The 15,845-nt window shown below is 53.2% G+C and overlaps 1 protein-coding gene across 3 annotated transcripts in view; it reads left to right on the forward strand.

Annotated features, from left to right (window-relative positions):
* PALD1 (phosphatase domain containing paladin 1) overlaps positions 1-15,845 on the forward strand; it is an 82,758-nt gene that overhangs the window by 29,457 nt on the left and 37,456 nt on the right. For all 3 annotated transcript variants that reach the window (XM_032609289.1, XM_032609288.1, XM_032609290.1), the window contains exons 2-7: positions 8,455-8,668; positions 11,674-11,776; positions 13,072-13,251; positions 14,335-14,499; positions 15,332-15,492; positions 15,690-15,765. In XM_032609289.1, coding sequence (XP_032465180.1) covers positions 8,484-8,668; positions 11,674-11,776; positions 13,072-13,251; positions 14,335-14,499; positions 15,332-15,492; positions 15,690-15,765 — 870 coding nt within the window. In that variant the 5' untranslated portion in view covers positions 8,455-8,483. The remainder of the gene's footprint in view (positions 1-8,454; positions 8,669-11,673; positions 11,777-13,071; positions 13,252-14,334; positions 14,500-15,331; positions 15,493-15,689; positions 15,766-15,845) is intronic.

The following is a 15,845-nucleotide window of genomic DNA, read 5'->3' on the forward strand; positions in this document are numbered from 1 at the left end:
CGGGCAGAGTGAAACGGGGAGACTTGGAATTCTATTCTGTGTTACCACAGTAGGACAGCTGCTGCGGCCCAGCCCCACTCGGCCCTGTTGTTTGCCCGGGATGAGAGCCAGGGGATTGCTGAGCCCACTTATTCCCTCAGACCGTTCCTTTTATAGGCAGTGTTTGGGCACGGCCCTGGCCCTGGCCTGGGAGTGTCTGGGAGGTTTAGATCTGGTACCAGTCCGTGGTTGCAGGGAGGGGATGTGGAGAAGGTGGGGAGAGAGTGCAGGCAGAGTGGGGCCTGGGGGGATATGAAGGGCTGCTGGTAAGTCGCACCCTCGCTGTGTTTGGGCTGGGTGGGTGTTGCCTTAAACACACATTCACTTGTTTCATTCCCGTACGATCCAATTAGGGAGGTAGATTTATGGTCCTCAGTTTATAGTTGGAGAAACTGAGACTCAGAGAAGTTAAGCATGTGCCACACAACTAATACGTGGTAGAGATGAGAAGATCGGGATCAGCCAGATTTCGGCCCCAGAGTCCATGCTTCACAGAGAGTTGAAACCACTGGATCCCCCAACTAGGTGTGAGGGTGTTGGGGGAGTTCTCACTTTCTATCTGTTAAATGGAAATGCTACCACTGCCCTCCTGGAATTTCTTCACTCCTCAAACAGAGGGTTTTAAGTTCTTGCCTGCAGCAGGCATTGGGCTCAACTCTGAGGACCCTGAGCTGCCGAGAGCGGCCCTCAAGGACCACGGAGGATTTGAGACTCAGCATCATTGTCCGACAGGAGTACAGGTTTCCCCGCTATCCGAAGGTAGAGCATTCCTGTGGAAGCTTTGTTAGCTGAAATGGCATCCAGCGGAGAAACAGTTACCTTAGGACAAGTGCACTTGCTAACAATGCACAAAATAAGTTGGATAAAGCACAGATGCTCACCGACGCAGTTCAAACCTCTGGGCTTGCTGCTGAGATGTTGAGAGCGGTTCCTGGGAAGGAGCTTGGCGTGGGGTGTGTGGCCCCTGTAACGGCTCCTGCAAAACAAACGCTCAACACTATTTTTCTTTCCCCCTTTTTTTTTGGTGGTAAAAGCAAAATCCTCTTCAGATTTCTCTTGGTTAGCGGAAACATTTACTAATGTAGGTCTTTCATAAAAGCAAAGTGGCATAAAGCGAACTTTCAAAAAATGGGGGATACCTGTATAAAGTGAGCCACGTGTTTTTTTAAATTGAAGTATAGTTGGTTTGCAATGTTGTGTTAGTTTCACCACGTGTCATTTTAACTGGCCACATAAAAAAGTAAAAAAGAAATAGGTGAACTTAATTTTAGTAACATGTATTATTTAATCCCAGTATATCAAAATCTGATCATTTTGACATATAATCCACATAATAAATTGTTAATGAGATATTTCACTTTGTTTTGTACTACGTCTTTGAATCCAGTGTGTATTTTACACTTGCAGCACATCCCACTGTGGACCAGCCACGTTGCAAGGGCTCAGTAGCCAGTGCAGTGGTGGTTACTGTATTCCACAGCCCAGCCCCGGAGTCTGATTGATCCCTGCCGCCACCTCTGCAGTGCATGATAACAGCTGATTTTTAAGGAGGACTCACGGGTCAGGCCCTGTTCTGCGGACTTTTATAGTTACGCAGTGGACCCTTGAACATCACAGGTTTGAACTGTGCGGGTCCACTTATACGTGAGTGTTTTTCAATAGATAGCTACTGCATGATCTGTGGTTGGTTGGATCCAGGTACATGGAACTGCGGGTACGGATCTTAGACTCCCCGGAGGGTCAACGCCCCTAACCCCCGTGTTGTTCAAGGGTCAACTGTATTGTTGAACCTTTATAGCAACCCCTCAGGGGAGGTACTGCTGTTGTCCCCATTTCATTGATGTGGCAGCTGAAGTCCAGAGAGGTAGCTTGGCTGAGGTTGCACAGTGGGTGAGTTGTGGAGCTAAGGAGGAAGGTGTGATGCAGGGGGCGAGCTCCTCTTGTTTTTTACAGATTTATTCAGGCAAACTTCATACGACAGAATTCACCCATTTTCAGTGTACGGTTCACCACTGGCAAATGTATGTAGTTGTGTAATCACCACATTCAATACATAGAGCAATTCTGTCCCCTAAAGGTGCCCTCGAGCCCCTGTGCGGTCGACTCCCCTGTCCCTGACAGCCATTGATCTGTTTTCTGCCCCTGTAGTTTTGCCTTTTCTCAGATGTCATATAAATGGAGCCATACAGTTTGAAGTGTCTGGGACCTGCTTGTTTCTCTTAGTATGATGTTTCTGAGGCTCGTCCCATGTCATGTGTATATCAGTAACTTGTTCCTTTTTTACTGCTGAGTAGTATTTCATTATATAAGTGTTCACGTTTTTCACATTGTTTTCATCTCTTCACCAGTTGATGGACACATGAGTTGATTTCACTTTGGGGCTACAATGACTAACGCTGCTGTGTACAAGCCTTTTTCTGGACATGGTTTCATTTCTCTTGAGTAGTTAGCTGCCTGAGAGTAGAATTGCTGAGTCATATGGTAATTGTATGTTTAAATTTGTAAGAAACTACAAAGCTGTCTTCCAAAGTGGCTGTGCGATGTTACACGTAAGCACCGGGTCTCCAGTTCCTCCACAACCTTACCAACACTTGATGTTGTTGGTCTTTTAAAATTTGTCATTCTATGGGACTTTCCTGGCAGTCTAGTGATTAAGACTCCGTGCTTCTACTGCAGGGGGTACGGGTTCAATCCCTGGTCAGGGAACTAAGATCCCACATGCTGCGCGGTGCAGCCAAAAAGAGGAAAACAAAATTGTCATTCTAGTGCATTTTGCTGATGACATAAGATGCTGAACATCTTTTACATGCTTATTTGGCATCCGTATGTACCTTTAAATCTTATGCCATTGTAAATTGGATTTTTGGTTAACTTAATATTGAGTTGTAAGAGTTGGCATCTCTTTTTTTGGTCGGGATTAAATGATATAATATATGTCAAATGCTTTGCTATCAGAGGTCCACCCACTGGCCCTCCTGGCGTCCCTCTGGGTCAACACTCAGGGTCACTGGCTATCTCAGGCATCCTGTTTAGACCCTCCCCTTCCTGCTCACCCAAGGTAGGCATAGGAATCGCATACTTGACCAACACCCCCTGATTTGGCCAGCGGTACAATGTCTGCTCAAATCGATCTTCCTGCGCTCTCAGCAAAAGCTTCCCCTTGTCTCAGGCCAGAGTCAGCATGGCCCAGCCAGGGGGCCTGGAGTTGGGAGGCAGGAGCCCTGTGTCCCAGTTTCGTCCTTATGACCTCTTCCCTTATGACTTGGAGCTCATCACTTTCCCTCTCTGGACCTCAGTTTCCTCATCTGTAGAAAGAGAAGGTTGGACTAGGTGACCTCCAGGGGTGTAGCCAGCTCTGAATCTCTGCTTTTGGGGGCCTTGGTGACGGCCATTTGTGGAAGTTCCTGTGATCACAGCATTCCCTAAGGCAGGACTTGGGATTTTTGCAAGAGGGTCTGGCAGGCAGGAATGGCAGGAGAAAGGGATGGGGCAGGGTGGTGGCTGGGTCAGGAGCAGATGTCCAGCTTTCTGCTTCAGTTGCAGGAGCCAGGCTCTGCTTTGGAAAAGCCACCATTCATCTTTTCCAAGTCCATAGGGGTTGACAAGCTGGAGGTCATGGCTGCTGTTCCATGACCAGGACAGAAGACATGGGAGAGGGGGGACTGTGAGCTTTGGATTAGAGATGGGGAAACTGACACCAGAATGGTGATGATTCACTTCTACCAAGAATCATATGAAAAGAAATGGACTTGGGCTCCTGCGATGTTTAGGTCCAGGGCCTTAGGAGTCAGCTGTTGAACCTCTTGTCTGTCATCCCCACTCTAGGACCCAGAATGGTTGTCTGCAGCATCCCCTTGGCTTGAATACAGCCGTTGACGAGAGGCTCACTGCTCCGGCAAGCTGGACGTTTATGCTGTAGCGTCGGGCAGTTAGTTGATGACTTGGAGCTAATATTCCAGCTCCTGAAGTTTGGTTCTTCTTGGAGAAATGAGGTCACCTCTCTGTGAAAGATTCCATAGGGTGGTTTCTTTTCTCTCGGGACTGACTGCTGTGTGATTGTCCAGAGGCAGGAGGGTGGCATGTCCATGCGTGGAACTTTCTCAAATGCTGTTGTAACTGCAGCCCAGATGATTCTGTGGCTTCTTAGCTGGTCACTGAGGCTTTTTGTGGGTGAAATGGGGCCTGGAGTCCTCGCTCCCTGCATGGGAGACTGTGCGTCTCTCTTCCCCTCTAGGAGGTTGTGTCTGGGTGCCCTGGCAGAGAGTGGAGTAGATGGGGGTCCCTAAGGTCCCTGAGTGGCGGTCAAGCAGGTCCAAGAGGGAGGGGAGAGTGTGTGGGGTGTTCTTGCTGTCAGGGTCAGCTGTGAAGAGGCAGGGAGGCAAGCCTATGCAGCCACTTAGCAAAGGCCAGCTGTCCTCACCTGAAATGGACACAGTGAGGCCTGAACCTTATAGGGTTGTGTGTAGGGGGCACCGTATGTTGTAAAGCACCCAGCATGGTGCCTGGCACTTAGTAGGTGCTTTGAAATGTTAACAAACAGAGGCAAAGGAGAGACGTGGAAGGGGCCTGTATTTGGTGGGGCTTGGTGTTCCCTTAAAGCAGTGGTTCCTTTTTTTATTTGCCAAGATCCCCTGTAGCAGAATGGCAGAAGCTCACAGATCCCTTCTCGGAATGATGCTTTTAAATGCACAAATTAAATAGTTGGGATTACAGAGGGAGTAAATTTTATTGAGAGTGCTATCAAAATACTAAAAAACAAACTTGTGATGTAGTAATACGTGTCCTTAGATATTCTTGCGTTAACAAGATAATCCATTAAGTGAGTTAAGGTTAAATTTTATTTTTTTAAAGACACACCAGCGTCAAGGCTGCTGTTGCTTGGCTTTGATGGGGACATTCATCTGGGGTGTGCCTTTGAGGGCATGTGGCCAGCATGATGGACATGCAGGCATTTGCGATTGGTTCGATGGTCCCAAGTGTGGAGAACCCCATTTTGCAAATGGCACGGCAGCTTCTTTACGGCTGGCTTCGTAAGGTGAGGCTAGGCTTCTCGCTTGGATCGTCACATTCTCCACGCTTGCTGAGTGAAAGGTGGTTGTGAGAATCTGGATCCCGCTCTGGGGGATCAAGACCACGAGACGCAGAGTTGCCCAGAGTTGGCCCGTCCTGTCACCTGAGACCTGGGGGGCAGGGGACCCAGGTCTGATAATTACAGTGGTGTGAAGGGAGTGATGAGCGCAAGCCACATTTCCAGATACCTGCACGGCTGCTGTGTGATGTGAACACGTCTCTGAGCTCAGTGGTGACTATGTCCTGGGCTTTGCGACACAGCAGGAGTGGCCTTCACTTGTGGTTAAGGAGATGTTAGCTTTTAGTTAGAAGTTAGGAAAATAAGGCCTAATTGTTTGCAAAACCATCCAGGCTCATAGACAACACCCCTCCTCATCTTACTATCTAGTCTCATCCTAGTCTACCCTGATTCTCCCTGCAGTGGAGGTTTGAGCACTAGGGACTCCACCTACATGTGTGCCGTTGCTGACCCCTGGCCCTGGCAGTGGACAGCAGTGGTATCACCACTAGGACTGCCAATCTTAGGAGCCAGATCCATTTGGAAGGGGCCTTCAGACTGTTCCATCCTTCACTGTCACTTTATGGCTGGGGCTGCTGAGGCCCAGAGGGGAGAAGTAAGTTGCCCAAGGCCCCACAGCATGTGGCCATCAGGATGAAGGGTCCTTTGCTGGCGAGGCTCACTCTAGGTGGGGTGGAGAGGTTTCAGGGGGAGAGTTGCAGAGTGAGAAGCCTGGGAATCCCAGGTTTTCCCCCTCCTCTAGACATTTTGGAGACAGGTCAACTTTCAGACGATCCGGTCTTTCCCCCACGCCTGCAGCTGTGCACATCTGTATTGTCTCCAGGCTGTCCTTATAGGGACCGGCTGGGGCCTGTCACTGCCTGTGGAGCCCTCGAGAGACGAAGAAGGCAGGAGCTGGAGCTTTGGGGGAGGCGAGGGGCAGGCGAGATGGAGGTGCCAGGCCTGGCCCAGCCCCGTGGGAGCGGGGCCCAGCCTTGGCCTGGCAGCTGTAGCCAGCTGTTGCCTCCTGCAGGCCCTTCCCATGTCCTGTCCGTCACTCCCTCCTTTGGGACAGCCTCCTGAGTCCTGTTCTTGGAGGAGGCTGTTTCCACCCATGCCTCCTTGGCCCAGGCTGCTGAAGGGGGGTCTAGGGAAAGTTGGTGAGCCATGTTGGGGGCCTGCTGTGGCAGGCGAAGCGGAGAGAAGGTTCTGGCTCTGTTGATGGTCAGCTGGGGGTCCACTGTGGAGCCCCTCACCCGCTCTGAGCGCCTCTGTTTCTGTTTGGAAACAGAGGCTCATTCCTTCCACCTTCTACGAAGAAAAAAAAAAAAGAGAGTGAGAGATTGGACCGGGCGTGGGGAGTCATGATGAAGCTCTTACAGAAACATTCAGTTAGCGGGTTAGCAGAGCTGCCACACAGCTGCTGGGAATTGTCAAGGGTGACAAGGCTGGGCCGGAGAGAGGTGGGGAACCCTTTCCAGACTGGAGAGGGAGAGGGGGTGGTTTGGTGTGCTGGGAGGGATGGAATGAGTAGCCATTCTGTCTAGGTGGCTCTGGGAAGGCGGAGCCTGAGGGCACAGCCAGGGGAGGCCCTGGGAGCGCCCGCCTTGGGACCAGGAGCTCTGACTCGGGATCTGGGAGGGGAGAGGGCGCAGTGAGCTCAGCCTTCAGACTGACCTGCTGCCCCGGTTTCATGCTGACACCTGACCCCACCATCCACTGCCTGAGGTGCCGCTGCTGCTTATGAGAGGGCGTGGGCGGAGCGTGGATGGTGGGGGACAGGTAGTCCCCGCTGCCTGAGGGGGGACAGCCCATGCCAGGCTGAGGGCAGCTTGGGGAGCGGAAGGGAGTCCTCAGGTTCTAAAGACTGCTTATGGCCTCTGTGTTCTCGGAGGGGAAGTATCTCAGGGTGTGGGTCGGGGGTGGGGGCTGGCCGGGCAGGTCGCTTCCTCCCCCTCCAGATCCTGGTCCGTCAGCGCCACGTGGGGCCAGCTGCTGCTGGGCTCTCAGAGAGTTCTTTGAGCCTCTGCCTCCCACGTCTGTCGCCCCCTCTCTTGGGTCTGTGTGGAATTCCCAGCCCCTTCCCTTCCCAGCGGGCCTGGTTCTTGGACGCCTGAGCCAGTCCTCCCCACACCCTCTACCAGCTCTTAGCAGCTCTCCTGGCCTGCTTCCCCAGCCATTCTTTTTATTTGTTTTAAATAGATGTTATTACCCAGTGTTCAGAGGAGAAAAATCAGAAAACGCAGATAAAGAAAAAGGAGAAAATAAACATTGTCTATAATCTCATCACCAGGTGATGACTCGGTTAACATCTTTATGTGCCTCCTCCCGGATTTTTCTCCTGCTACATGTTCATGCATTAAAATGAGATTATAGCCTGTACTTGCTTTGCAGCCTGCTCCTTCCATTCCTGGTTCCTAGATATCTTTCCACAGCAGTCAATAAGGTATTTTTAAGGCTGTTTAACATTCCACCTTAGAGATAACCCGTAATTTATTCAGCAAATCCCGTTGCAGGCTGTTTCCAGTGTTTTGTTACTATAAGTAACATTGCGATCAACAAAACACCCTTGTAGCCCACTCAGTTATGTGCATCCTTAACTATCAATATTTCCCTAGGAGAGAGCCCTGTGAGAGGAATTGGGAGTCCACGAGGATGCCTGGCATGCCGGAAGTTGGGCAAAAGCTTTGGCTGTTGCGATGTTGATGGTGTTGAGGTTATTGATGTAGAGTTCAGGGGCCTGGTGCTTTTGTTGAACCCTTGATCTTCTGAGAACTCACCCAATCTGGACTTCCCTGGCCTCATTTTGTGACATTCACGGCTAGAATATCCTCCTGCGTCCTGTTCCCATCCAAATCCTTCCAATCTGTCTCCAGACTTCCCTCTGCCTCTGGTTCTGGTTCTAGTTCTGGTTCTCCCTCTGGTGAAGGCCTCCTCCCTCTCCCAGTCTAGAGGGCGTGGCCTCCATGTGGCCTGACCCAATTACTTGGAGCCCTAGGTCCTGCCCTGATGGGGATGGTTAACCCTTTCCTAACTGTCTTATCTTCACTAAGGGAGTGTAAGCTGTAAGGGATCAGGGGGCTACATCTTCTTGACTCTCCATATCCATAACTCCCCCCAAGGCAGCAGCAGGGGGCCAGGCACACAGTAGGTGCTCCGCAAACATGTGCTTTGCTGGGCACCGGCTTGGAGGCAGCAAACCCACCCTCTGTCTCCAGCTGCAGGGTGAGCTGGCCCTCTCATGGGCCTCAGACTGTGTATCTGTTCACAGGGTAGGGATGGTGGGTGGGCTGGGTCCCTTCCTGCTGTGGCTTTTCCTACCCCCTCCTTGACCTCTTACCCCACAGGTCTTGGGTCCTGAGGCCGCTGGCAGACTATGGGTACAACGGCCAGCACAGCCCAGCAGACAGTCTCGGCCAGCGCCCCCTTTGAGGGCCTCCAGAACGGTGGCACGATGGATGGTCGGCACTCACTCAGTGTCCACTCCTTCCAGACCACGGGCTTGCACAACAGTAAGGCCAAGTCCATCATCCCCAACAAGGTGGCCCCCGTCGTGATCACGTGAGTGGCAGGACGAGTGTGACCGTGTCCCCGGAAGACATGGCTGGGGGGAGCTGCCTGGAGGGGTGGTGGCATACAGCACTTCACGTCTCCAAACTGCTTTCGTAGATGAAGATACTGAGGCCCAGAGAGGTTAAGCAGTTTGTCTGGAGTCACACAGGAAGTGGGTGGCAGAGCCAGCGTCTGTCGCGGGTCTCTTAGCCCATATTACTTGCCATGTCACAGTGCCAGGGAGTGTGGAGAGGGAAGAGTGGCTGGGGGAGGGGGGACACCCTTTTGAGAGTAATTTTTGGCTGATGTTTTCAAAGGAAGTTTATATTCTTAGTTGCGTAAAATGTCGATTTTTTTTCACCCCCCCACAACCTGTAATTATGTTTCGAAACTGAGGTTAACACCAGGCCATTAAAGGGCCGGGCTGAAAAAGCTGGAAGCTGTTGGTCAACTCTCCTAATTAGGCCCTTCAAGGACATTCCCAGAGGGGGCTGAGGGTTTGTTCTGGCCCCATATTTTGAGAGACCTGGACACACTGCATGCGTCATGTGGGCCCAGGGAAGGAGTGGGTGCTAGGAGCCTGAGGCCAGGGAGACAGAAGGGGCATTGGCTGCGTCTCCTGGTGAGTCAGGAAGCCTTGTCTTACATCATATCTGCCCACTGAGCTTCCCTGCCTCTGGACCCCTCCAGGATGGAGGAAGTGGGACATGATGAGCTAAGAATTAAATGTGTTCCATGCAGAGACGTTTGGCAGAGACTTAGCAGATGGGGCCTTCTGTATAAGGAAACCTGAGGAGTGGGAATGATAAATCCGGCCTGCTGCCTTTGAGGCCTGACAGGAAAATTGTAGTCATAGTACGTTACTGTGCTCATGATAAGGGGAGGAAAAGAGATGTTAAATAAAAGGGACTTGAGGGCTTTCCTGGTGGCTCAGTGGTTAAGAATCTGCCTGCCAATGCAGGGGACATGGGTTCGAGCCCTGGTCCGGGAAGATCCCACATGCCGCGGAGTAACTAAGCCCGTGCGCCACAGCTACTGAGCCTGCGCTCTAGAGCCCACGAGCCACAACTACTGAAGCCCATGTGCCACAACTACTGAAGCCCGCGTGCCTGGAGCCTGTGCTCCACAACAAGAGAAGCCACCGCAATGAGAAGCCTGCACACCACAACGAAGAGCAGCCCCCGCTCGCCACAAGTAGAGAAAGTCTGCACGAAGCAATGAAGACCCAACACAGCCAGCAATAAAAAAAAAATAAAATAAATTTATTAAAAAAAGAAAAAAGGGACTTGATATATAGTCTTTTGACTAGCAGATGACAAAACTAGGTCCGGGTCTTGAGCACAGTGTTGGAACCTCGTGTCCTGGGCCTGGCTCTGCCTCTGTCCTGCTCTGTGACCGTGGGCAGATACTTTTCCCTCTCGGGGCCTCAGTTTCCTTATCAGGTTATGTGGGGATGACATTCAAAATATTTAAGCGTGGTGTGGCTCAGGACAGTCACCGGTCTGCTGCAAAAATCCACTGTAGTGAGACTGTGTGCTCCCTGGAGCCAGCCGTGACCCAGTGATCCTTGGGTTGTAGCTTGTTTGAGGTTCAAGGGACCTTAGAAGATCATCCGGTACAGCGGCTGGCAAACCATATCCTTCAGGCCCATCTCCTGTTTCGGTAAATTAAGAGTTCAGTAAGTGTTCGTTGGGACACTGCCGCTCCCGCTCATTTGCATATTGTCAGCAGACGCTTAAGGCTGCAACAGCAGAGTTGAGTAGGTGCAGCTGACTGCGTGGCCCACAAAGCCTCAAGTATTTACTATCTGGTCCTTTATAGGAAAGGTTTGCTCACTCCTGATCTGATAGCTCTTAGATCAGATGTGAAAACTGATCTCGACACAGAAACTGAGTCTCGGGAGTCAGAAGGGTTTGCTCGCCACGGGTCCCGTGTGATGGAGGCAGAGCTGGCCGAGGGAGCCCAGGTCTCTGGACTGCTGTCTAGTGCTCGCCACCCCAGTCATTCCCCCACCCTGCCTTTCCTTTTGTAAAGAGGCTCAGACCCCAGATCATGAGCTCTGGGAGGCTGTGTCTTATTCATTGTTATAATCAGCACAGAAACTTGTTGGGTCTTGAGTGCACAGCGCTCCGCCTGGTTTAGCATCTACAGAAAGCTGTGGGTTTTGTTTGAAATGGCCCTGTGTGGAGGTAGAACTACTGCTAGTAATTGTAGTTAGATTACTAAATGATCACAGTCTTCGAGGCCCTGGGCTAAGCACTTACTTCATTGGCGCCTTGTCTTCTCACAGCAGCCCTTAGGAGGTTGCAATTACTGGAAACGGAGCTATAGAGCAAGTAACTCCAAAGCCATGGAGTTACTGAGCAGTGGAGTTGGAGTCATACCCAGGCCATGTGGCCCCAAAGCCTGGGTCCTGAACCACTGCACTGTGCTAGGGGGTTGTCAGTGTGGGGTTGTTCTCAGAGACAGTCTGATGGAGGGACCGTCTGGGATGGTCCTTGTTAAGCCTTGTTTAAGGAGGCCTTAAACAAGACAGAAGCTTCTGTCTACACAAAAGTCCAGGAGGTGCTCCAGGCTGACGTGGCTGCTCCATGATCATTCAGGCTCCTCTTCTCTTGTTGCCCCACCATCATCAGCATCTACTTCCTGCCATCATTTCTGGATGCTAGACAGGGAGGAGGGAAGGGTAGAGAGCACACATCTTCTCTTTAAGGGGATGGCCCAGAAGTTGCACACATCACTTCTCCTCACATCCCATTGGCCCAAACTGAATCACATGATCACACTAGCTGCAAGGGAGGCTGGGACATGTAGTCTTCAGCTGGATGTCCCAGTCACAATTCCAGGGTACTATTGCTGAGGAAGAAGGAGAGAGTGGCTATTGGGGGACAGTGGGCAGCCTCTATCGTAAATGTGTGGGTGGGACGGGGTGGCCCTGCCGTAGGCCTGGTGAGGGTGGAGCGGATACTGGCCACGGAGGTTGCCTGACTCAGTCTCCGTTCTGCCCCTGGCAGGTACAACTGCAAGGAGGAGTTCCAGATCCACGATGAGCTGCTCAAAGCCCATTACACGCTGGGCCGGCTCTCAGATGCCACCCCAGAGCACTACCTGGTGCAGGTGAGGTTGGGCCTGTCCCTCTCTCCCCCTTGCGGCCTCTCCCACCCTCTTGCCCTCCTTCCTCACAGGCTCCCTCCCTAATCTCCTGCTTTCCACACTGTCCCCCTTCTCTGCTTCACTGCCTCACCCCACCCTCTGGGGTCCTGATCCCACTTCCTCTCACCCCCTGGTTTCCTGAGCCCCGTTCCTCCTGCCCTGTAGAGCCCCCTGCTCTTCTGTCCCCATCTGTCCCCTGCCTGGCCCCCAGCCTGCCCACACCTCTCTCTTGGAGCACCAGGGAGAACAGAGAAGGGAGCCTGAAAGACCTGGGACCCCAGACGGCTCCCTGCAGGCTCTCCATCCCATTCTCTTTTGAAGTTTCAGAACTTCTCTGGAATGTAGAGATATGTAGATGTACATGTACATCTATCTATCTGTCTTTGTATCTTTTTTTTTTTTTTTTTGTCTTAAGTATCCCCTGGAAAGTAAAGTCTACAAGGGCAGATGACTTTTCATGTGTCTTGTTCACTGCTGTAGCCCCAGGCCCTAGAACAGTGCTTGGGTATAATGTAGGTGCTCAATAAATAGTGAACGAATGAATGAATGAATGATAATCATGATGATTAAACGGTATTTGTTGAAAGAGGGTCCGGGTAGGAGGTGGCAGCGGACGGGTAGATGGGTGAACAGGTAGATAAGATGACCTCATGGTTCCTTTTTGCCCAGGAATGTGTCTTCTGGTTCCTCCTGCTTTCACCTGACCCCTGAGTAGTGTTTTCCTCTTTTCTCTGTAGTCACTGCCTCCCCAGCTGGGGAGGGGAGAAACCTGCCCATTCCCAGAGCCACAGGCCTCTGGGAAGTGGCTAGCAGGTTTCTCCTGGTTGGTTCTTGGTGCCCCAGCTGTGACTCCCTACTCGAGCCCCTTTTCCATGAGCTTCCTCTGGGTATGTGTGCCCGGGGAGCTGCAGGCCCACCCTAGAGGCAGCTTTGGTCTTCTGTTTCATGTCCCTGGAGTACCTCTCCCTGCTCTCCTTCTTCAAGGCCAGGCTCAGATGCCACTTCCTGCATGAAGCCTTTTTGGATTCCCCCTCAGGAGGAGTTGCCTTTCCTTTTCCCACACTGTACGACACTCCTCCTGGCACCACGGATAGTCACTTATTTTGTCTGCTTTTTCCACGAGTCAGCAGACAACTTGAGGACCATGTCCCCCACCCCCTCTCCCTGCTCCCCATCCCCTGGGGCCTGGGACAGAGCCCTGTTTGTGGAAGACGTCCCTGAGTCATCTGAGTGACCCCCTGTGGCTCTCCGCCTGCCAGGGCCGCTACTTCCTGGTGCGGGATGTTGCAGAGAAGATGGACATGCTGGGCACTTTGCAGAGCTGTGGGGCCCCCAACTTCCGGCAGGTGCGGGGCGGGCTCACTGTGTTCGGCATGGGGCAGCCCAGCCTCTCAGGATTCAGGAGGGTTCTTCAGAAACTCCAGAAGGACGGACACAGGGTAAGCATGGCCATTTCCCATGCAGGGGCTAGCCCCCAAATCTGGGGAAAGGGGTTCCAGGAGGGGAAACTTCAGAGGCTCTGGAGGGGCCTGGCCATATCATAAGGAGGGTGACTGGTGGCCAGGCCCAGGCCCTGCCAGGCCTTCAGTGCCATTATGGTCACTGTGGTCAGCATGACTGGGAAATTCTGGGTAAATGTTTATTGCAGTGTCCTGTGTGGACATGGGAGCCCCGAGGTCAGCAGCCCCTTATACCCCCCACAGGGTGATGATCACAGCTAACACTTACGTCCTCGTGTCAATCCTATGAGGCAGTTATTCACCCATTTTACAGAGGAGGAAACTGAGGCCCAGAGAGGATAAGTGACACAGCCCCTGAGTGGTGTCCCAAGACACAAACCTAGACCCCTGGACTCCACGCACCTGCTTTACATGCCTCCTCTCTCCTGCCTGATGTGGAGGTGGGGCTTTGAGTGTCTCCAGGACAGGGGATGAGTGGCCACTGTGATCGCAGGCTTATGGCGGGCAGCCGAGTGTGATTTGACCTGGGTTAAGATGGAGAGGGCTTAGTGAACCAGAGTGGGGAGGGGGTGTTAGCTGAGCACGGATTCCACCTTCCCAGCAAGTTCTGCAGGGCGGGGCCTGCCCACACATCTCCCGCTGTCTGTACGGTGCTCAGTGAATGAAGGATTACGTGATGGTGGTGGGCATTCACTTCTTCAGCTGATGTTTATCAAGTGCTTGATTTACCTAGGGCTCTGCGCTAGGAATTGTGGGGACATGAAAATGACAAGGACATGATTCTACCTGCAAGGAACGTAGTCCACAAAGGGAGAAAGATGTATTCATTGATAACGTTAATCCAGAGCAGGAGTTAACACCACAAGATTCAGATGAAGGGCTCTTGGCCCAGAGAGGAGGGAGGGTCAGGAGCCGGTGGTATTGGGACTGAGCTTTGCTTCTGGGGTAGGATTCAGGTTGCAGGGGCAGAGTGGGGTGATGGGCCCGCGATGAGGGGGAGCGGCTAGCTCGGAGGCCCCGAGGTGGGGTAGCGGTGATGCTTCCTTCTTGGGTTCCCGGCAGGAGTGCGTCATCTTCTGTGTGCGGGAGGAGCCCGTGCTGTTTCTGCGTGCTGATGAGGACTTTGTGCCCTACACGCCTCGAGACAAGCAGAGTCTTCACGAGAACCTCCAGGGCCTCGGACCCGGGGTCCAGGTGGAGCGCTTGGAGCTGGCCATCCGGAAGGAGGTGAGGGCCACCGGTGTGGGTGGGAGGCCACCCCCCTCGTAGGCCTTGGACAGCTGAGTTGAGCCCCAGCCCCGCTTTGCTCTTACTGGCACACACTCGCTCACTTTTCTGCCCTGCTTGGGTGAATGGCTGCTGCAACGCTGGCTCCGGGCAGCCTGGGGAAGGACTTTTCTTCTCGGCTCTGCTTGCCTCTGCCCCTTTCCCACCCTGCTTTTCTCCTCCAAACTCAGCACCATTATTTAGAAAAGGGTCTGGTGGAGGAGAAAGAGCTCTAGACTGAAAGCCCCAGGACAAGTTCAGCCTCCTGTGAGCTGTGAGGCCTGGGCTGGGTCACTTCTCTCCATGGGCCTCTGTTTCTGAGGTTCCTCTGTCCTCCTCCTTCACAGCTGGGAGGTTTGTCAGGGTCTCTGAGGCTGTTGACGCACCCATAGGTGTGTAAATAGTGTGTGGGGGTCATGGCGTCCCCTACCTCCCCTGGGACATCCCGGGCAGGAACGGAGGCCGCAGCTCAGGCTTCCTCCCCTCTAGCTCCCAGTTGACCGAGCTTCCTCCTGTCCTTCAGTCTGGCGGTTTAGCCAATTCCTGCTGCCCACCGGGCCAAGCCCTTCCAACCTGGCCCCAGTGTGGGCCATATCAGCTCAGGCATGGGTGGCTGCCCTCGGGCCAGCGGCCGCCCTGGTCCCATCAGGGCTCCCAGGGCACAGAGAGGACCTCTGGTGTGTAGTTCTCCCTGGAGGGAAAGCAGCCTGTCCATGGCCTCGGTGTGGCCTAGGCATTCCAGAGCTCAGTCAGGAAAGTCCATCATGGCCCTCTGACCCCCTACCACCTCTAGATCCACGACTTTGCCCAGCTGAGCGAGAACAAGTACTACGTGTACCACAATACCGAAGACCTGCGGGGGGAGCCCCACGCCGTGGCCGTCAAGGGCGAGGACGATGTGCACGTGACCCAGGAGGTGTACAAGCGGCCCCTCTTCCTGCGGCCCACCTATAGGTACCGAGGGCCTGCATAGGCCCCCAGTGTGCTGGGTGTGGGTGCTCTCTAGGCCTGCTCTCCAGCTGCGGCCTCAGTCTCACCATCTGCAGGTTGGGCTGAGTTCCCCACGCCTGTGTCTCCCATGGGAATGTGGGAGTGAGGGGATGTCCGGCGTGTGTGGCCTGCCTGATGGGCCGCTCCCCCTCACCCGGCAGGTACCACCGTCTGCCCCTGCCAGAGCAAGGAGCCCCCCTGGAAGCCCAGTTTGATGCCTTTATCAGTGTCCTCCGGGTAGGTGGGGGCAAGAGGGGTGCTGGGAGCATGGAGGGTGGGCAGGTGCTTGGAGAGTGGGTCTGTGTCAAGGCCCCGTC

Source organism: Phocoena sinus, chromosome 16, assembly GCF_008692025.1.
Source record: "Phocoena sinus isolate mPhoSin1 chromosome 16, mPhoSin1.pri, whole genome shotgun sequence".
Lineage (NCBI taxonomy): Eukaryota > Metazoa > Chordata > Mammalia > Artiodactyla > Phocoenidae > Phocoena > Phocoena sinus.